Raw genomic sequence first — 20666 nt, 5'->3', positions numbered from 1 at the left:
GTGGTTGCGTTGAGACAAACTGGAAGTACTCGCAACAGGAGCATGGCACCAACCATGCTCAAAGCGACTCTGCCGATCGACACGTTCCAATCGAAGTTTGCCCCACCGGGGCTCGCATTTGTGGCTCTCACATGAAGAAGGTGTTGGGCTCGGGTGTCTTCTATGCATGAGCCGTAGCGACAGGTAGTCACTATAACTCTAAATGTACTGGCCACGAGGTCAACTCTGGTCAGGACATTTTCCACGGGAAGGTAGAGATGGGAAGAACAATCCAGGTGTATGGAGTGTCAATAACAACGCATAAGTGCCCTTGGGTAGCTGATGCCCTATCGCCACGTCGGGCCGATACGTTAAGCACGTCTCACTCTTCCAGTGCTGTTCCAGCGGCAACAAGATAGTTTGCTCTCAGACCTCGTCGGGAGAGAGAATGCACGCCTCGCGCGGTTGGCTGTGAGGTTCCAAAGATCCCGATGCGCAGGCTGCCAGTCTCGAACCGGCATACGATCGTGATGGTTCATCACGGACGCGGGCGGCATGTGCGCGCGTCGGTCCTATTGGATGCGCTTCGTCTGCTTCACCCACCTCTTTGACCCTGGACCGTGAACGCACTGCAGCACAGAGTTCTGACTTGCCTCGCTACGGGACCGGCTGGCAGGCTGCAGTCACATTCGCAATGAGACAAGACTCCCTTTCCTGAGACTGGACGGCTTGTGATTACTTCTCCCGACGCTCTCGCATCAGGTCTGTCCACCACATCTCTCAGGTGTGGGAGGATCTAACCACGATGAACGCCGTTTCGCGCGCAACCACAGCAGCCCAGTGACCGAGCCGTCCTTCAATTGCGCTGCCACACCAATCTGCTGGCTCGCATCACGTCTCCTGCTGTGCCTCGCAACACACGTGGATGTCGGGCTAGAGCTTGTCTGCTCCAACGATTCCTCCTGCGCCATCGCCTGCCCGCATCGCATTTACACCCAAGAAGGTGCCCGCCGACAGGCTCCGTACACTACAGAGCCCTCTCGCCCCCAAGATGACCCTTCTCCACCATCGCCGCGACCTGGACGACATTCGGCTCGCATATGATTCCGACTATGGTAGCAGTGATCGGTCATGTCAACGCGAGTCCGGATCGGATCGTTCTTATAGTTCGGCACCGACACAATACAGCTCCAGCTCTTCAAAGAGACCGCAGAGAATCCACTACAACACTTGCGTAGGAAACGGTCAGGAAGCAACACCGCGGTACCTTGCAGATCAACCGCCTTGTGGCAGCCCTCGTTCCTCGGTGGGCACATATGCTTCCGAGGTAGAAGATGATGATGCAGCAGAGCTACCGGAATATGAAGTGCCAGAATATACTATGGAGCCGTATGCTCCGACGGCCATTCCAGCAACGCCGTCAGACTTTTCTGAGCTTTTCCCGTCGCATCGCAGACTCATAGTGCGGCATGATGACTCCACGATTGACGGTAACATGAATCTACGAATCGATACCGAAGTGACCATGCACGGTACGTACGATGGCATATCTATGGATTCTATCTCCCTGGCTCATACGAATCACAGGAGGACGAAGATGTGACATGAGTTTGTTCCACCTACGTATGCACGATCTAAGGGATCGCGAATTCTCTCTTCGTCGTTACTGCAGAGATTCTGGACGTGAGGTGTGCCATACTGGTAAACTTCAAAAGTCGCCCGTGAATGCGCGGCCGGGCTTTCAGCGCTCTCTTAGCAATGCTTTGAGTGGAATGCGGTCAAAATCATCCGAGCAAAAAATGCCGACACTGGCATCGCTTGCCAGAAATGATTCCGGCTATGGCTCCACCGGTGGATCTGTTCGTTCGTCACCCGAGAAAGGTGACGATCGGCGGCCGTCTTCTGCGCACGCGGCACTTCAGCAGGAGCGGGCTGAACCAAACACGATCAAGCTCGAATACTCCAACTACGCCCAGGTAGCCATCAGGCGAGCGGGACGGACGGGGTCGAAGCGGTATGAGTTCGAGTACTGGGGGGTTCAGTATGTGTGGAAACGCCTTATTCGAGACGACGGTCAGAGCCGAGCTGTATCGTTCCAGCTTTTGAAAGGTACTTCCGATCTTGTGCTTGCTTACATTGTTCCCTTTTCTCTCAGCCCAGCGCAGATGGAGGAGGAGCGAGCCAAAGGTGGCTGGATACCTCCGTGCTCCCTGTGGATCGCCGACGAGACGATCGTGTCTGGTCCAAAGGACGTTGCAGAGTGAGTTTCCTGCCGTAACTGACAGCGCTGGTTCGTCTCACTGACCTTGTTTCACAGTGTGATTGTTTCCTCTGGCCTGATCGCTCTTGTAGACAACTGCATCAATGAGCGCTTCCATTCAAAAGATTCGAAACAGCTCTTCGTCCCCAGACTGCAGCTCGGTGTGGAGTACATCGGGCCCAAAAGGCTGATCAACGAGATGTTCAAGAGAAATGCCAGTGGTACCCACAGTCGTCGATCGTCGACTGGCCGGCCTCCCAGCAGCGTTTCGGGACCTACTGGTCCAACCCGGCAGACAAGTCAATACTGATTGTGAAACGCGGGTTTTCCGGTCCGCAGTGCCCACGATTGCTTGGTACCTACGCACGGCGACACACATCTAGCGGTGTGCTGTGTGTACATGCCGTTCAAATGGGCGGTCAGTTCAACGTGATCAAGCTGAGCGTTCCACCAAAAGATATATGTGTCTTCCCGACGGTAGCCAGGRGCCTTATGACGACTTCAGCTGCATAGTGGTAGGGAAGACGGAGTATTATTTCATATATACAGTACGCATAGCAGAACAGATGCAAAGCGGGTGTGGCAATGCGGTGTCATTGCCCGGAGCAAGGGTGCACTGGCCAACGGTGTTTGGGATGTATAAAAGGGCTTGAATTGGCGGATATTGACAAACGACGACGCAGAGTCACAGTTCTGATGCAACAAGCACAAGTAACTAGGTAAAGTAGGRGACGGCCGATCACGGCACTTTTTGCTGGCGAGCGTCACGGGCTGACGGCCGGCTCGAGCTCTCACCCTCGACTAGCAGCTCCACTTCACTTCACGAATCACCACTACTTTCTGGTCAATACCATCCCGGTATTTGCATGCCCTTTGCCCGAGAGCGCGGCACTTCTGTTGACGTGCCGTGGCTTGCCGCTCTTACCTGCGCTGCGCGGAACATGTGCAGCAGCGCAATCCAGCAGGTACCCGGCACGGTGCGACCTGGCAGAATTGATTTGAACCGCCTTTATGCACACAGACAACGCCACCCACCACTACTGGGGTGGAGCTCGTGCTCGTCTGCGACGTGATCAGCAAGCAAGCTGGTGCTTCGTCTCGAGCGTGCTTCGAGCCGTCGACACGTCACGCAGTAGTCTCATGCACCTCATTTGCCCGTTCCTCCTTCGGCGCTGGGTCCATGCACCACGCATGAACGCTCCGTGGGCGTGCGCCGCAACCAAAACATCGTCGAGGTGAACAAAAAGCAATCCGTGAGACGTGCTGCCTTGGATCTGCATTGACACGTCCGCAAAATCATCGTCTCACACATGCGGCTGGCTCAGCATCCGTTTGTCGCTGGTGACCATCGAGCTCGGTTCGGCCCAAGGCTACGCGCGCCGATCCAGCGGGCCACTACGCAAACGATGCATGATCGAGACTTGAAGCCATGGGGGTCGAGGGGTGAATGTTTGTACCCCGTCGCAATGCGACTGCCCTCTTTAAGTGGGCAGCCATTCGTTGGCGCGGCAAACATACCAACAGCGGCCAGCTTCTTACACCATCTGTCCTCTCACAACGGTAAAGGGAGAGTGCAGGTCTGACAGCTGAGAGCCGGAAGCCTGCTGTTGCTCAACACCGCCACGCTGTTGACTCTGTGACTGATGGAAACGCAATGCTCGAGCTGACGCTTATAAGAATCTCTCAAGGTACAGCCCAGGGACGTATTCTGCTGCGGCTAAGTGAACTATCCCGTTCTTGATACCCAATTCGCATCGCCTTGCTTTTTTGGTGCGTTGTTGCTTGACCTGGGCATAGCTATCAACCTTCTCACCTTTTCCGATTACAGCCGAAACGCTCCCATCCGTTCAAAGTCACAAACATGTCTACGACAGCATCTTCACAAGGCTCCGCCGCGGGAGGGGGATGTCAGCCATCGCCACACCAGGATAGACTGAGCCGTGAGTATCTCGTCGAAACACATCTCATCAGATGAAGCTGACCTTGTGCCCATAGACTTCTGCCGCAGCCAAGGCTTCCGATCTCCCAATTACCAAGTCCTGTCCGATCGCAGAGGTACGGCTTTTGATTTCGCCCGCCGTGGCTTTGCAGTTACAATGAATGCTCATGATGTTTTCAGGCGGTCGCACAGCCTGGAGCTGCGTGGTGACTGTACAGGGAAATCAATTCCCGGCCCGCTTCTGGTATGATGGCCAGTACGTCCACAACGCGCGAGAGGATGCCGCAGAAAAGGCGCTTCAGGCTCTCGTGGTGAGCACGCCGCCGTCAGTGCCGCGTCCTGCGAACGTCCAACAGCAGCACCAGCATCAGACTCAGCACCAGCACCCACACTCTCACACGCAGAACAGTCAGTACTACGACGCCATCAATAGCTAGACAGTGGGGAAATGACATCACCTTGTGAGAGGTTTCCTGTTGGAAGCTGTTTGTAGCATAATGGCCATCGTGGACGGCCTCTTGGGCTTTCGCTTTGATATTGGGTAGCTGGGAAGGACTTGCATTGGGAGCATAATGGGATCTTCGAATTAGCATGGAATAGCATCGCGTAGGGAACTTGGGCATGGAATTGGCATCGCAGACGTGTCTTTGCTTCTTCCTTTCATTTCTGTCTTTCTTCTGTGTGATTCTCGATTACTGTATTGGATAAAATAAGAGAGCATACCATTCGCCATTCGAGCACAACTGGCATCATTTTCGCTCGAAAATTYTCCTCCCCATGTGTTCTCTGTCCGCATATCGAACATACTTGAGCTCTCTACCAACGCTCGTCTTGAGTTTATCCGCAGTATATCAGACTGGTGCTCATTGTCTCCAACAAGCGGGCAGTCGATTATGCTTGCTTCTGCGCGCCCTGCCAAGAGAATGTCTCACCATGGGGGAAATCTCGGCGTACAGTCCGTACCGCTCGCTCCCAACTTCTTTACGCATTACCTGGTGATAACAGTCCTTATCTTTTCAACTTCGCACGTCGCCGTTCGCCAAAAGGGCGCTCACTTATCGTCCGGCGTGTTGCACGGAAGCAAAAGCACTGGATTGAGCACGGGGAATCCGGTCTTACATAGAGTAAGGTTTCGCTGTCTTTCACTAGTTTCTGCTCTTTTGTTGCTTCTTTCGGGTCTACATCAAGACTCTTCTCATCCCCCAGGCAGCAGCAAACCCTGCGTGCTCTGCAAGACGGATCAGCCTACACATTGGGGATCCCGACAACCACAGCTACTGAAGGAACGATAGTTCTGTCTCCAGTATGGACCCCTCAGGTGGCGAGTACGTCAAGGACGACCATCCCTCAGAGATCACGCCAACGAATGATTCCCCCAAAAGGACCTGGTCGAGTCGTGGTCGAGCACTTGTCAAAGCCTTCACTACACGAGAGGGACTCATTGGCACCTACGACTATGCATTCCTGTTCACTCCCAAGATTCCATTCACGAGAACGAAGCGACGGTCTGCGCCATTCTTTGGATTGAACGACCGGATGCCTGTCGTTCTGGCCTTGCTCCTTGGGCTTCAGCACTCCCTCGCAATGCTGGCTGGCATCATCACTCCCCCCATCGTTTTATCGGGCGCAGCGAATTTCACTCCCGACATGCAATCATATCTGGTTAGCACGTCGCTCATAGTTTGCGCGGCCCTTTCTTGCATCCAGATCACGAGGTTCCACATATGGAAGACTCCATACTTCGTGGGTACTGGTTTGATAGTGAGTACATGCTAATCTTGGCAAAGAGGCCGACATGAGCGCGTCTCTAACCGATTCAACTTTGCTTTCTACCGAATCACCTCCATACTGACTACGTTTTTCGTTTAGTCCGTAGTCGGTGTGTCGTTCTCGACTATTCCTATCGCGACTGGCGCTCTCTCGCAAATGTATGCCAATGGATTTTGTCCCACGGATGCCAATGGCACCAAACTGCCCTGTCCAGATGGYTATGGAGCTATACTTGGCACTCAGTGTATATGTGCTTTGATAGAAGTAGCACTATCTTTCATGCCGCCGGTATGCCGAATAGCCTGATACTCTGAAAGACGATCACTGACACAATTTATGATATTCGTAGGCTTATCTGAAGAAGATCTTCCCTCCCTTGGTCACTGGACCTACTGTACTTCTCATTGGCGTGAAACTCATCTCCTCTGGGTTCAAAAACTGGGCTGGCGGCTCGGGCGATTGTATGGCAAGGCCTGAAACTGGACTCTACCGCCTTTGTCCGGATATCAATGCTCCTCACCCACTCCCGTGGGGCTCAGCGGAGTTTATTGGTCTTGGTTTTTTGGTGTTCCTTACGATCATCCTGTGTGAACGATTCGGTGCGCCAATCATGAAGAGCTGTGCAGTAGTGATTGGTCTTCTTGTGGGATGTATAGTGGCCGCGGCCTGCGGCTACTTCGATCGCTCCGGTATGCTAGCTCCACCAGGCATGAGCCTCGTGCTACAGCGTGGTTTCTGACGTCTCCCAGGTATCGATGCGGCTCCGGTTGCGAGCTTCGTTTGGGTTTACACCTTCAAGCTCAGCGTGTATGGACCAATTGTACTTCCACTACTAGCCGTTTACATCGTTTTGACTATGGAGACGATTGGTGATGTTACTGTAAGTCTCCACTCAGACTTCAATGGGCAAAGCTGACAATTCCAGGCAACTTGCGATCTTTCGCGACTGCAGGTAGATGGCCCTATGTTCGATAGCCGCATTCAGGTGATTACTCCTGAACGTTCACGATTGACTTGAAGTACTGACCTCACTTAGGGAGGTGTTCTCGCTGACGGGCTGAACGGTATACTCGCCGGACTCTGCACGATAACGTAATGCTCATCCGCTTCTGCTCAGTCTTGTTTCCAGTCCGTTCACTGACGCTCTCAGACCAATGTCAACGTTCGCGCAAAACAATGGTGTTATTGCCCTCACTCGCTGTGCTAACCGCAAAGCTGGATATGCATGTTGCTTCTGGTGAGCATAGCCTGTACGATTCTACACGGTCATGGCTAACCCTCAGAAAAGGTTGGTCCTCGTGGGAATCTTCGCCAAGTTTGCAGCATCTCTGGTAGCGATTCCGTCCGCTGTACTCGGTGGAATGACGACCTTCCTCTTCGCTGCTGTCGCATCTTCTGGAATTCGCATCATATCGACGATGCCGTTCACTCGCCGTAACAGGTTCATTTTGACGGCATGCCTGACACTGGGCTTTGGAGCTACACTGGTACCGACCTGGTTCGACTATGTGTTCACTTACTCTGGCGACAATCAGGCACTTTCCGGCTTCTATAGCGCGATCACATTAGTCATGCAGACTGGATTCGCTGTGGCGGGCTTCGTGGCTTTGGTCTTGAACTTGGTCCTACCTGAGGAAGATGACGATGAGGATGTCCCTGAGCTTTCAACAAACGACGCAGATGACGCCGCTGATCGAGAGGAATGGAACGTGATCGAGGGCGACGGGGGTTCCAAGAGYAGTCCTAGTGAAGCGGGGAGACGTTTAGAAACGGAAAAGAACTGATAGATAGTTGCTTGAAGCTTGCCATCACACAAGCTTCGATGTCATCATCTCAGATCGTCAAAGTCGCGATGTTGTCCCACCGTTCGAGACAACGAGTTTGCAGATTCGTACCATTGATCGGTGGGATATCAGGTCTTCTTTATACAAGTGAGTTGCTGGTTACACTTTAACCGGTATCGAAGCATCCCATGAGTGGATAAGCTATGCAGTGATGAGGTCTGCTGGAGGCGAACGAATATAGAAGTGGACAACATCAGAACGAGGGAAACTATCGGTAAGTGAATGTCCGAACGCGATCTTCTGTGGATGGATTAGACTAAGTTTCTTTCAGCAATTTGGCAATTGCCAGTAAAAGTATGCCGTATCATATGGTTTGTCGAAACAGAGGTAGGTACAAACGGTAGCTGATGTGGTGGATGGACTTTCGCTTTTCCTAATACGGTATCCCGAGTGGGCTAGGAATCCGCAGCTCCCCTCTTCATCCCCTCTCGGTGATCCCCTCTCCCAGAGCAGGATGATTGCTTTTGCACCTGTACAAGGTAAGTCTGGCGGTGCCGACTTCATCTCTTACATCTCTTCTGCCCGTCTCCCAGCGTGCAGCCACGCCTTTTGCCCTTCAAGTCTCTTCAATTGCGTCTGACTTGCAGGGAGCGACCCGTTTGAGACTATGGCTTCTGAAGTCCAAAGCAAGCCAGTTCAAGAGACATTTCACTTCATCAACAGTCCAGAGCATGCCATCAATGACGCACTGACTGGTCTAACGTATCTCAAGCCGGAATTGTCCTACAATGCCGAGTACAAGGTCGTCTACAGGTCGGACCTGAGCTCTTTCAGCGAGGATCATGTAACGACCATAGGATTCGCAGGCGGTGGCCATGAACCAATGTTTGGAGGCTTTGTAGGGAACAACTATCTCTCAGAATATGTCTCGGGTAACATATTCGCCTCTCCGACCGCTGCACAGATATTCGAAGCCATCAAGATGTGCCAGCCAGCTAGCGGTAATAGCAAAGGCACATTGGTCGTATGTGGGAATTACACTGGCGATGTGAGTAAGAAGACCAGCAGAAAGGTGGCATCAAGTCATGATGCTTCTGCATTATGCCCTGGGCTACTTTCGACCCCTACACTTAAAGTCTTGAGAATGATGCTGATGGCTTTGGACCTAGATCTTGAATGCTGGCCTAGCTATCACAAGAGCTCAGACTGCTGGCTACAAAGTCTCCTTTGTACCCGTCGGCGACGATGTTGCCGTGGGACGAAAGAAGGGCGGCAAAGTCGGTCGACGAGGTCTCAGTGGACATTTGATAGCGCTCAAAAGTGCATGTGCTCTCGCCGAGAAAGGCGAAACTTTGGAAAGGGTTACAGAGGTGATGGAATACGTTGCAGCCAATGTCGGTACCATTGGAGCAGCGWTTGACAGGTGAGAAAGAAGAGATTCGGAAACATTTACGTCGTAACTAACCATGATACAGAGTGGCGCTGCCCAACGCTACGTTGACAGACCTGCAGAGTCTACCTCCGGCAACGATCGAGCTTGGTATGGGAGCGCATGGTGAGCCAGGTCTCCAGCAGATCTCACCTATACCGTCGCCCGAAGCTTTGGTCTCACAAATGCTGGATCTGCTACTCAACATTGCCGACTCTGACAGAGCGTTCATTCCATTCTCTGCTTCATCCAACCCTAGTGGAGACAACGAAGTCGTTGTTCTGTTGAACAGCCTGGGCAGCACTTCAGACGAGGTACTGGCACGCTTCGCAGAGCTAGCCAAAACTAATTTGGAGAGTCGTGGTTTCGTTGTTAAGAGATTGACACTTGGGCCTTTGGTGACGAGTCTGAAGATGAGTGGGTTTGGAATCACTGTTTGGAGACTACCACCACACTCTGGCGAAGCGATGGAGAGGGATTTGGCTCTTGATCTTTGGGACTCTGCTGTTGATGTTGTTGCGTGGAGGCAATAGTCGAGGAGCTGCACGCCAATCCCCATCACAATACCTCCTTTTGTCTTAAATGCTATACCTAGACTGTACAGCTTATTTTGACCTTAGCCCCTTTTGTATTCTGTTTCGCAGTCTTAGCATCGTCGTAAAGGTGAAAAATGGCAACACAATCCAGACTTCGGTCCACGTTGTCCCGAGAGTCCCTGGCACTTTCACTGCTCGAATTACTCCATCGCACTGACAACAACGTTCCCGCAATCCATCATGCCAGAACCACGACGAATTGCACAAATCGTCAAAATCAAGCCCGAAGCTCTCCAGGCCTACAAGGAATGTCACGCTGCTGTTTGGCCCGCCGTCTTGGAGCAAATCAAAGACTGTAATATCTCCGACTATTCGATCTTCTTTGACGATGCTTCCTCCACACTATTTGCCAGCATGAAGTGGAATGGGCAAGACTACGAGGCCGACATGGAGAGAATGAGATCGAATGTAGAGGTTCAACGCTGGTGGAAAATGACGGACGGTACACGATGGGCCTCACGCCGGACATGAGCCTCGCTAATCTTCTGACGTAGGCATGCAGGAGACATTGATCAAAGGCAGCCAGGGGAGCACAGACTCGAAAGGATGGTGGAAGGATTTGGAGGAGGTATTTCGATGTGAGTGATGGCAAAAACTTGATAACACGCTGTAAGAAGGCTCTTCGAAAAGACGGTCCAGACTTGTTTACTATCATCGATGTACACAGCGTGTGAAAAGTTTCCAACGTAACAACATACAACGATAATCAAAGGCGATATAGCGCTCCACAAGACAGCTAGGCCTACCGATCTTGGTCGATGAAGTTCCCAAAGATGATTGCCTTCCCACTTTGGTTAAGATTCTGTGCTCTCGCCTTTTCGATCTTGAGGAGTAAGAAAGTGGTCGAGACAACAACCTCTATAAAGCCCGGTTAGTCAAGTGATGCAGGACACAACAAATTCCACTTACCTTCGAGCTCCACGAGATAGCTCACGGGAACTTCAATATCACTTGCGAACAAGATCGGATTATCGCGCTGCCATTTCTGCTCCTTGACTTTCAGCTTCAAGCCGACCTGCTCCCCTCGCGTATTGTTGACCCATAAGATACTAGGATCGTCCCGTGGGTGCATTCCAGCTGCGAGGCTTCCAGACCTCGCTTTACCTTTTGCACTTTCTCCTTCATGATGGATAACTATAGGCTCTCCATCCGTCCACCGCTTGCTCTGGCAGTGTTTGGACAGCCAGTCGCGCCACACTCGAATGGTCCCATCACAAACTTCTTGAATGGAGCCAAGCAAGCCTCGAAGTGGCTCCCGTCTACCTAGATAGCCTACGGTGGAGAGTTGTGAAAAGAGTTCATGAGAATCGACGGTTATCGTGCGAGTTACTGCAGCGCTGGGATCTGAGAGCAAGGCAGCTTTTGCGGCGGCAGTCTCTGGTGTAACAAATGTCCTAGATCCAGGAACATCGCCAGCTGGATGAGGTCGTCGAATGCTGATGAAGTCGGGCTCCTTGTTCATTGGCTTGAAGCGGCAGTATAGCTCTGCTGCTTTTACGGCATGGTGGCCGACTCTGACACCGTTATCGCGCATGTCAGATATCAATTCCTGTAAGCCTTGAGCGGCGAGGAAGTTGCAGTATACTTTGGAGGTCGTCCTATCGTATATTAGCCCCATTCGTAGGCTTGCAGTATTGAAGTTCAATTGGACAACAAGATATTAGCTCAAGAAGGGCGGAGCACGAGGGCAGTTACTACTTCCATACGATGGACCACTTGACTTACCACTTCGCCGATGGATGTCCGCATTCTAGGAAGAGCATGTGCCCATCAAGAGCAGCTTCGGGTAGAACGGGCGGTCAGCTCGCGAGATTGTCGTGCAGATTCTCATTCACTTACTCGCCACCTGCAATCGATGCAAGAGGAGCCGCTGGATCAGTCCGTACAAGCGATGACATACAGGACCGAATGTCAGCACGCTTTCGGTGCTGAACAAACCGAGGACATTCAACAAGATCTCATTAGGAAGGCTGAGCAAGCCGCAGGCGCCCTCGTCAATAGCAGCCATGATGTTCAGTGTGATGGAGAGAGTGTCCTTGCTTGGTTGCTCCTGCCTCGGCGTTTCAAGCTTTGATTGACTTCCGTTCAATTAATTGATGGTAGGCACGGGCAAGCACTTCAAGCTTTTGACGCGTCAAAGTCACAAACCTCACCTCTACCCTCATCAACAACGAGGCGAAACACATCATGGCACGCGAAGGTATGGCTGGCTTCGTAGTGGGCCGACATGGCCAATCAATCAAGCCCGATCCATCTTACGACGACGTGAAGCTTCCGATCAAGCCTGTCAAGTCGAAGAAGGCCGGCGTAGGTCCATCAACAAGGCCTGAAAGCGTTCCTCCAATTCCTCCTATTCAATCTCTTCAAGATGTTCCGCGAACACTCTACGATACTGACGCCAGTCTTGATGATACTACCACCACGGCAGGCACCAGAGTTCTAGAGCAGCCGTCCGGAGAGGAGAGCAGACCCGTTAAGGATGAAATGCCGTCGGATGCGCAACCGAACGAAGCATTGCAAGGCGAAGGCGGCGAACTCGAGTATTATACCACGGATGACGAAGCTGACGAGGAGCATGAAGGCACCGTGCACCCGCCACAAGGTGCAGAAGCACGGCAAAAGCCTGACGGTCGTGGTCTAGGTCGCATCAGTGGCGACACTTATCCTGAGACCACCTCTGGCCGGCCATCAACCACCAATGCTGACGACGACCGTGAGTATCAGACTTCAGCCTACCCGCAGGGCCTTGGTGCGCAGTCCGTGGTCATGCCCGGGCACGGCGCTGGCACTCGTCTATCTCACGCAACCCATTCCAAGCAAGTTCTCCCACCTGGTCAGAGTGGACATCAGGATCGTGCTGGACCTCAACAATTCCACGCACCTCCTGGTCGGCCTGAAGATTTCGTGAAGGATATAGGTCAAGGCTTTACGTTTGCGCGAAATGAATCCCACCCCAATCGCGCTCATGCTGCTCCAATGCCGCACTATCACAATCACTCTACCAAGCCCGTGCCAGCCAGCACCGCTCAACACGGTCCTTCGGCATCGGGCAATGGTGTTCCCGGGAGACCTGCACGCAGACATGGTCCGACTCAGCACATCAAGCCAGAACCTCAGCCCGTCGCTCCGGCGCCGGTCCAGCAGAGCACACGGAAGCGGCTGTCTGAGGGCGCTCTTCGTAACGCCACGCCTGAGCCTCAACAATCTCAAGAGCCACAGCCACCACAGTTCCAGATGCAACAGCAGTCTCGATCTCGTAACGTGCAAGTGCCTCAGGTACAGGCCTTTGAACCACCTGAGAATGAGATGATGTCTGAAGTTGGCGAAGAGAATAACTACAACAACATTCCGCCAGAAACCCCTGTCGAGCCACAGCATGGCACTCGCGAAGCAGCCCCGCTGGACCACTTTCCACCTCAACTCTACGGCATGTCGTTTACCGTCCTCAAGGCTGCTCCGTTCGACGTAGATCCCAATGCAGCAGAACCCACCAGTCTATCCACACTCCAGCCACACGATCCACTACCGAAGAGAATGGATGCATTGTTTTCCATGGAAGACCGGGCCAAAGAGGAGTATTTCACCTCTCTCGGCATCGAGGAGTGGGAGGAGGCCGGCGATTGGTTCCTTGATTCCTTCACGAAACTTACCAATCGATTCAAGACTGCACGCCAAGAAAAGCGCCAGATCGCCCGGGAGTTCGAGAACGAAGTCGAGTCGCGATTCGAGTCTATCTCCAAGAAGCGGAAACTGATCACTGGTGCCATGGAGGAGATGAAGGAGAGCGGTGGAAAGGTACTGCAGGGAACTCCAAAGAAGGCACCAACTCAGTAAGCTGAGCGAGGAGTGATGCCCGGTTGGACGATCGCTGGCGTGGTTGCACTGCTGGCTTACAGAGTATGTTTACGCGAGCGTTGCCATTGTTGCTATTGTGGGGAAGCCGAAGCTGACGGGGGGTGGCTGATGTGATGAACGAAGATGTGACGTGATGAAAGTGCATTTGCTGGCATGATACCCAATTGTTTCCACACACGAAGATAGCATACTCCTACTGGCTGCGTCCACATGAAGAATTGACCGAAATGAACCCCCACAATAAGCAACCACTGCATTTCACCCCTGCCACGGTGCATATGTTGCCGTGCGCCTATCTCCACACTTCAGAAATCATCCCACAGCACCCACACCTCATGCACGGCAAATGACGGCGTCTGCCGTAATGTGCACAGGGCTGACACTTCTAGAACGTGGATCGCCTCGGATCCGTATCAGATAAAGACCACGGGTGTCTTGGACTTTAGCCGATAAGGTTGCTAAATGGGACCACCAACAAGTGACCCGCTCATCTCATCTCACGGTTTTGATAGGTAGAGGTGGGCCGGAACCAACAAGCGCTGGCAAACGGGTCGAGACTGTCAAGAAAGTCGGTCACACCGCACAAAGAAGTTTTTCCTTGGTGGAGCGAAGGACCCCACAGGCACAAGGCAGAGGGGAGCACAAGACCGGGGCAACTCAGGGGAATGTATGCCACCCCGGATTTTCTCGGGACGTGGAGGTGGGGAGAAACGTCCGTTCCAAACAGAGTCATCAACCAACCAACCGTCGGAGCCTGAAAAGGTTTCCCGTCGTGGATGATTGTGGATGTAGGTCTATCGATACGAGGGCAAATCCACTGCTCGCGTCCGGTGATGACAGACCTTGTTATACCCGTGAAACGTGCTCATGAGTAGGGAGAGACTTTGCTGTGAAACGAGACGAGGTGATCGATCGGAAAGATAGAGTTTTCAACTCCACACTTGTCCATCATCCGCGGCCACCGGCCCTTGAATGCACACGTCACTACAACCCAGGCTGCGACCCACGCCGCTGCAACAACCAGGCTGCCGTTATGTAGCGATTCAGATGGGTGTTGAGAATTATGCAATTGTAAAGCCGTCTCTCCGTGTGAAGTATATAGCGTCCGATACTCGATCAAACTGGAGATTGTAGAGCAGAAAGTTCCTGATATTATCCCGCATCTTCAGCCGCTGGTATCGGCGGAGCAATGCTCGCCATCCATTGTCTCTACTTCGGCGCACGCTCCTGCACGTCTCGCGACTGCTGTCTCATCTATGGTTGCTCATATCCATCATCCTTTCTATTGCGCTAGAACGCCTCGCTGTGAAAAACAAAGCCGGGGAAACCGGTCTTCAATGTGGCCGTGGACATGGCCTCGCCAAAATAAATAGCGTACCAATTGTTTGCAAACCCTTCTCGTCAAAGTTGTAGTATCCAAGCAAGGATTTACCAGACTGTTCCATACCTTACATTCGCTCGTGGAGATCGTTTCCAGCTTCGCTCGCTCTCGTACTACTCTGCCCGCTGCTTCCACCGCTGCCCGGATTCACAAGTTCTTTGACCATGTAGTTTGATTCCTTGTGGGGAATCATGGGGATGGGTAGCTTGCGTTGCGCTCCATCGCCAGCTTCCATAATCTCGCTAATCCGCAGGCCGCTGTGCTGTGCCGGAACGTAGGGCTGGTGTCCATCGGCTGAAGGCTCCACAGGAGCAAGAGCAGGCGGTGGTTGATGTGCCAGAGAAAGATGGTGCAAAGTCGGAAGCTGCACGCCGTTGTGGAAAAATTGCGGTCTCAAACGTGGCGAGTGTGATGGCGTCGCTAGAGGAGTATGATCCGGTGTGGGAGATGCAGATTCATGTGAGAACGTTGGCGATGGCGGTGCGGTAGATTGTGGTGAGCCGGGTCGGGACTTCTTCGATGCGCGACCCGAGTAGTGGTCATCCTCTTCGTGCGAGTGAGATCTCGACATTGGCTGAGATGTTGGGTTGGACGAATAGTGGTATGACGAGAGCGAGGGCAATCTTCCAGCATGATAAGGATGTGCGTGGAATGAGGTGTTGGGGAAATTGTGTCGTGAGGGCAGCGACAGATGGTGGTTGGGAATTTGGCTGTTGTTCTCACGCTCCACCTGCGACGCAGCCGTGGCAAGCAAGTTGATATCCATTGGCCTGTACGACCCACTGCTTTGCGCTGGGCTGATGTCGCCACTGCCATTGCGAGTGAGGTAGGATCCCGGGGTGCTCGAGTACGTTGCATAAGTATTGGGAGGGGACACGTTTGGCGAATTGAGCTGCGACGCAGGAGCGGAATGCGTTGCCGGCTGTGATGTATGCGAATGGCCTACTGGAAGAGCCTGTGGGGGCTGTTGCTGTTGTTGAGATGGCTGTGGCTGTGGCGGTGGCTGCTGCTGCTGCTGCGGTTGTTGAGGAGCCATCATTGGCTGCATGTGCGATTGTTGAAGCTGGCTAGGAGGCTGTACCATTTGGTTTAGATGGTTCATCTGCCCCATCTGCCCCATTTGACTCATTTKGTGCATTTGATTCATCTGGTTCATCTGGTTCATCTGGTTGATCTGGTTGATCTGCTGCATCGCCGGGTTGTCGTACATGCCCGCCTGCACAGCGGCAGCCGCAGCTTGCGCAGCAACACCATTTTGCTTGTTTCCGCGACGGGAATTGGGGTTGCTATGGATTCGAGAGTGGCGCGTCAATTCGTCCGATCTGCTGAATCGCTTCGTGCAGCCAGGGAACTGGCAGGCGTGTGGCTTTTCACCGGTGTGGGTACGGATGTGTCGCGTCTGATGCTCGAGGCGGTGGAAAGCCTTGTCACATAGCGGACACTTGTAGGGACGTGGCAGATCGGGGCGATGCTCGTCCTGACTCTGCATGGCGCTCATGGCGGGCATCGCCATGGTAGACCCGGCCATGGGAGATGCTGTTGCCGAGGAGGGCTGAGATGGTGTTGAGTATGCAGGAGATTCAGTGGCGGCAGCGGGTTGATTCTGATGTTGATGTTGCGAAGAGCTAGGCTCTGGACCAGGGGAATTCAACAGGCGCGACAGCATAGCATGTGAAAATGACGACGAGCCGGAAGCTAGTCAAATAAATCTGCCGATAGCAAAATGCTCTGCGGAATCTCGTCACGAGGGCAGATGGTCGGGAGAGTGGCGACGTAAGGTAAAAGCCAGCAAAGAATGCGTAGGGACCGGCGCGATGGGTGAAGGGATCTCGAAGGTCTTGGGGGGAGGAAACAACGTGTGACGGAAGAAGAATTGTTGGACCAAAGTTAGAGTTTCGGCCGTTCGCATGAATGTGGAGGTCTGTGGCTCTCCTTTAACCCACCGTGGATCGCCTTATCTTTAGGAACCTGGCTTTTTGGCTGTCGGGGAGCTGAAGATGGGATGGGGCTGCGATCTGCCTCGAACAATACGCACCTCGTTCCTCATCGCAGGCCAGCGAAACGAGCCGAGTCGTGCGCTGCGTGCGAAGTGACTCAATCATGCAACCAACGATGGCGGATGGAGAACACACACCCTCTCCACCCGGCGTGTTTGTGGGTCCTCTGTTGCAGTCTCTGATCTATCTGTATGCGCAGGCCCGTCATCAAACCTTGCGCCGAATAGAACGCCGTGGATGATGATGAGACTAAGTTGCTCCATCTCGCCTTTTTCACAGCGCCGACCATCGACAGGAGTTGCCTTGGCGGCAAGTCGCTACAACTTCCACGCCTTCTCCCTCCTTCCCCGACTCCATTGCCTTGCAGAGTGCATTCCATGGCGCCTTACTCGCAATCACCGATGAGCACCCTGGTTGTGTGTTGTCGGCGTGGCGGAGAGTGCTGCATAACGCCAGCCGACACGATATGGCGATCAGTATGGGGATACCAGCAGTGGTCTCCGCTTTTGGCAATTTCTCGTGAGCCACCACGGCAATAATCGCAAGAACGGCTACAAGGCGATTCGAAGGATCACGCCTTCCGTGTTCGATTTTCTCGTCGATCGATTGCATGCAACCGCCAATGCTTGATTCGAAGCACATGAGGTTTCGCATTGCGTCCCATGTTGTTTCGCTACTTCTCACCACTCACAACAGTCCCGGAATGGAGTGCAAGTCTTCTTGCACAGAGTGATCTGCCCGTGGCAGAAGGCACAATGATTGCGATAGGCTACTTCGTAGAGTCAAGATACGGCTGGTTCCCTATCTTGCATGTGACAGCAAATGCCTTCTGCCTCCTCGGTGCCACGGCTCACACAGCTCCCCGTTTGGAAATTGCGCCTTGAAAAAAAGGCTGCGGCTCTGGGGAACAGTGCGGAGATCTCGACGGACCCCATTTTCCAAAGCCAAAATGACCATGAGCAGCGAGCTTCCATGCGGTGCATCAGAGCCGCTGGAGTCTTCTAACTTTGATGTTCCGGACGGCGCGGGCGCGCACGCAATGTCTTGACCCAGTCTCCGAATATTCCCGATGTGGAGCACAGGACGACGTCGTGGTCTTTGGTGGGGATTGATCAGAAATCTTCAAAATACAACGACCACTTTCCGGCCTTTCTACGGATCCGAATGAACACCGCTGTTACGGCCTGTGCTGATGAAGATTGTGGGTCGAACGGCGCAAGAAGCACCGTGAGGCCGTGAAAGTTCTCGTCGGTCCAGCTTGGTGGCTTGGGAATGGTGGCTTGCGAAGGATTCGCTCCCAACACTTCTCCGCAGGCCACACCTTAATTTTCTCTTCTCCAGTCCACGCACGCACGTGGCACGCTGATCCAAAGTTCTGCTATGGGGGCGCCCCCACCGAGTTACGTCCGCCAAGGTTGGTGCTTTCCCAGTCTGGAGATATCCGCACATGCCAACCGGACCCGCAAATTCTCGCCGATGCGCGTGCCCCTGTGGTGGTACGGCCGAGCAAAATTTAATCTTTCTTTTCTTCAATGAAGCACAATCTAGTAGTCCACTGTTCGTTGTGGAACAACTGAGTTCCCGACGGCGAGAATTCTGGGGCACGACAACCATTGATGGCCACAACTCCGTCTTTGAAGCTGGAGTGCCCTTTGCTCTTGAAGAGCCTATACCAATGATGTCATGTTCACACTGTAGATTTGTAACGGCAGTTGTCGTTCTTGAAGCCTCTTTTGACCGTGGAATTGGGCTTTTGATATTCAAGGGGCACTAACACCGCTTTTGCTAGCGCCAACTCGCTTATTGAAAAGACAAGTGTCTTATCCATGAGATAAAGCGAAGTAGTTCAAGGCCTTCATACTTAGACATAACAGCGACATACAACAGCGGAATCCAAGAGGCACGCGATGTGGCAGTTGATGACGAGAAGGGCATTGAAACGCTCAAGAGTCCAGGGCCAGAAGTGATCATCAAATTCCGTCAACGCAGAGAGGAGACCGTTTGCAGAGCGGAGAGGCATCCAACGACTTCGAGCCAGATGTAATGATATGATGGATCTACATTCGAGAGTTGAAGGAGAGATCGAGGTCCCATGTGGGCGTCATGATAATGGTCGGATGGCCGATGTGGGATACTGTTCATGAACCCCAAATCCCAACATTGCCATTTGCTGTGCACTTGTTGCAGCTCGTACTTGCTACAATTATTGACTCAGGGCTCGTGTAGCATACTGATGAGGCGAGCGCGAGGCCTGTTCTGCCACTTGAGTGGAACTGCCAATGTCACATCCTCGATGACCTTGAATTTCTGCTTTTGATAGAATGCCACCGCGGATGCTTGTGCTATCAGGACCAGGGGCTTGCCTCGTTGTGCTTCTGACGAGATCAGATGCCTGATAAGCTGACGTCCGATACCTCGCCGCTGTCGGGAGGGATCAACAAAGAAAGCCACGACTTCTGATCAAATTTCATCAACCTATGCCTCTCCTACGTAGAATGGCGAATACCCTTACCTGTGACTGGCCCGTCCAATTGGGCGAACGTTCGCAGGAGAAGAGCATCTCTTTCGGCTTTCAGATGGAAAGCATGCTMGCGATCGTCCGCCGTCTTCCAAGCATCGCCGGAGAGGCCGGATATCTCCTTGGGAGGCTCTGGACTGTAGAAACAAACTGAGGTTGCCACCGTCTCGCCAGTGCTCCCATCAACAACTTTGAGGAAGTGATCAGGTTCGGACAAATGAGCCCTCAGTGCGTGGAAGCGAGACATGGCCTCGTTGCGGCCCTCGGGCGTCTCTAGTCCTGGCCATGTCGCTGCAACGTATGGCTCAATGCCGTTCTCTCCTTGCACAATCGCGTCACACACGATTTGCCCAACCCGAGGTATATCCGACTCCTCGACGGGAAGGACCCTGTACGATAACTCAACATCACTTCCCATTTTGTTCGTCCCTTTCATCGGTCGATAAATTGAGGGTGCAGCATTCTCGGGGGAAGAGTGGTCAGAAAGCGTGGGATGGCAAGTTCTACCGCAGATCGGCACGCTGCCAYCATGCAGAAGAATGAATCCTTCGGATGCTCCGGAATCTTAACAGAGTCCGATCGACACCAGTGAGCTCTTTTGTGGCTTCGTATGTGAGAACAACATGCCGATCGGAAGGGATTGCAGAACGATGGACCGGACTCAAGATGTAGTAGCATCTGCGAGGGAATCTTGCCCAAGTCTGGGGGCTACACTGCGCCTCTCATTGGCACAAGTGGGCTTTTATGTGATATTGGAGAAGCGACCGTCTCGGACACCGTTCAGCGTAGCTCTGACGCACGTTCAGGCCGTCAATCTTACGGGCTGGGTCAGCATGATCGTAATGTGCCTTGCTGTAATTCTCGAGGTGCTTTTTGTCATGTCATCGCCAACCGTCTCGTCCTGACATCATATAGGGAACCTCCAAGCTAATGAAGATGCGAACTCTCCAAGCCGATGACTGTCTCCTCTTGTATGGCACAGCAGTCATCGACATGCTCCTAGCACTCATAGTGCTCGGCTCTGAAACAGCCTCCAATGCCTTAGCGGTGATGGATGTGCAGGGCTACTTCAGCGTATTCATGATGCTTGCATTCTGTGGACTATACCGCAAATTCTCAAACAAGGCGGGAGGATTCAGCGTGGACCTTTTCATATGG

At 53.0% G+C, this 20666-nt stretch overlaps 9 protein-coding genes; 6 read left to right on the top strand and 3 right to left on the bottom strand.

Annotated features, from left to right (window-relative positions):
- Window positions 1-1030: 1030 nt before the first annotated feature.
- On the top strand, window positions 1031-2549 carry RCC_05382 (uncharacterized protein; the record flags this gene model as incomplete). XM_023770653.1 has 3 exons in its annotated part: window positions 1031-1511; window positions 1567-2239; window positions 2297-2549. The coding sequence occupies 3 exons, from the start codon at window positions 1031-1033 to the stop codon at window positions 2547-2549; spliced, it is 1407 nt and encodes a 468-aa protein (XP_023626421.1).
- A 1551-nt stretch (window positions 2550-4100) lies between these two features.
- RCC_05381 (uncharacterized protein) lies at window positions 4101-4615 on the top strand (the record flags this gene model as incomplete). XM_023770652.1 has 3 exons in its annotated part: window positions 4101-4179; window positions 4235-4294; window positions 4359-4615. The coding sequence occupies 3 exons, from the start codon at window positions 4101-4103 to the stop codon at window positions 4613-4615; spliced, it is 396 nt and encodes a 131-aa protein (XP_023626420.1).
- An 868-nt stretch (window positions 4616-5483) lies between these two features.
- Window positions 5484-7732, top strand: RCC_05380 (probable xanthine/uracil permeases; the record flags this gene model as incomplete). XM_023770651.1 has 8 exons in its annotated part: window positions 5484-5939; window positions 6048-6236; window positions 6298-6637; window positions 6698-6828; window positions 6874-6933; window positions 6985-7040; window positions 7099-7185; window positions 7237-7732. The coding sequence occupies 8 exons, from the start codon at window positions 5484-5486 to the stop codon at window positions 7730-7732; spliced, it is 1815 nt and encodes a 604-aa protein (XP_023626419.1).
- Window positions 7733-8399: 667 nt separating this feature from the next.
- RCC_05379 (uncharacterized protein) lies at window positions 8400-9694 on the top strand (the record flags this gene model as incomplete). XM_023770650.1 has 3 exons in its annotated part: window positions 8400-8780; window positions 8902-9155; window positions 9208-9694. The coding sequence occupies 3 exons, from the start codon at window positions 8400-8402 to the stop codon at window positions 9692-9694; spliced, it is 1122 nt and encodes a 373-aa protein (XP_023626418.1).
- A 243-nt stretch (window positions 9695-9937) lies between these two features.
- On the top strand, window positions 9938-10343 carry RCC_05378 (probable DUF718 domain protein; the record flags this gene model as incomplete). XM_023770649.1 has 2 exons in its annotated part: window positions 9938-10199; window positions 10252-10343. The coding sequence occupies 2 exons, from the start codon at window positions 9938-9940 to the stop codon at window positions 10341-10343; spliced, it is 354 nt and encodes a 117-aa protein (XP_023626417.1).
- A 156-nt stretch (window positions 10344-10499) lies between these two features.
- Window positions 10500-11765, bottom strand: RCC_05377 (uncharacterized protein; the record flags this gene model as incomplete). XM_023770648.1 has 4 exons in its annotated part: window positions 10500-10615; window positions 10667-11355; window positions 11483-11537; window positions 11597-11765. The coding sequence occupies 4 exons, from the start codon at window positions 11763-11765 to the stop codon at window positions 10500-10502; spliced, it is 1029 nt and encodes a 342-aa protein (XP_023626416.1).
- Window positions 11766-11944: 179 nt separating this feature from the next.
- On the top strand, window positions 11945-13591 carry RCC_05376 (uncharacterized protein; the record flags this gene model as incomplete). The annotated part of the gene is made up of 1 exon (XM_023770647.1): window positions 11945-13591. One exon carries the CDS (start codon window positions 11945-11947, stop codon window positions 13589-13591), a length of 1647 nt encoding a protein of 548 aa, XP_023626415.1.
- Window positions 13592-15060: 1469 nt separating this feature from the next.
- RCC_05375 (related to DNA-binding protein creA) lies at window positions 15061-16521 on the bottom strand (the record flags this gene model as incomplete). The annotated part of the gene is made up of 1 exon (XM_023770646.1): window positions 15061-16521. One exon carries the CDS (start codon window positions 16519-16521, stop codon window positions 15061-15063), a length of 1461 nt encoding a protein of 486 aa, XP_023626414.1.
- A 2672-nt stretch (window positions 16522-19193) lies between these two features.
- On the bottom strand, window positions 19194-19926 carry RCC_05374 (uncharacterized protein; the record flags this gene model as incomplete). XM_023770645.1 has 2 exons in its annotated part: window positions 19194-19411; window positions 19503-19926. The coding sequence occupies 2 exons, from the start codon at window positions 19924-19926 to the stop codon at window positions 19194-19196; spliced, it is 642 nt and encodes a 213-aa protein (XP_023626413.1).
- Window positions 19927-20666: the final 740 nt, after the last annotated feature.

This window comes from Ramularia collo-cygni (genome assembly GCF_900074925.1).
Source record: "Ramularia collo-cygni strain URUG2 genome assembly, contig: RCC_scaffold07, whole genome shotgun sequence".
In the NCBI taxonomy this organism is placed as follows: domain Eukaryota; kingdom Fungi; phylum Ascomycota; class Dothideomycetes; order Mycosphaerellales; family Mycosphaerellaceae; genus Ramularia; species Ramularia collo-cygni.
The sequence above is the reverse complement of the archived record's forward strand: the minus strand, read 5'-3'. Positions and strand labels throughout refer to the sequence as shown.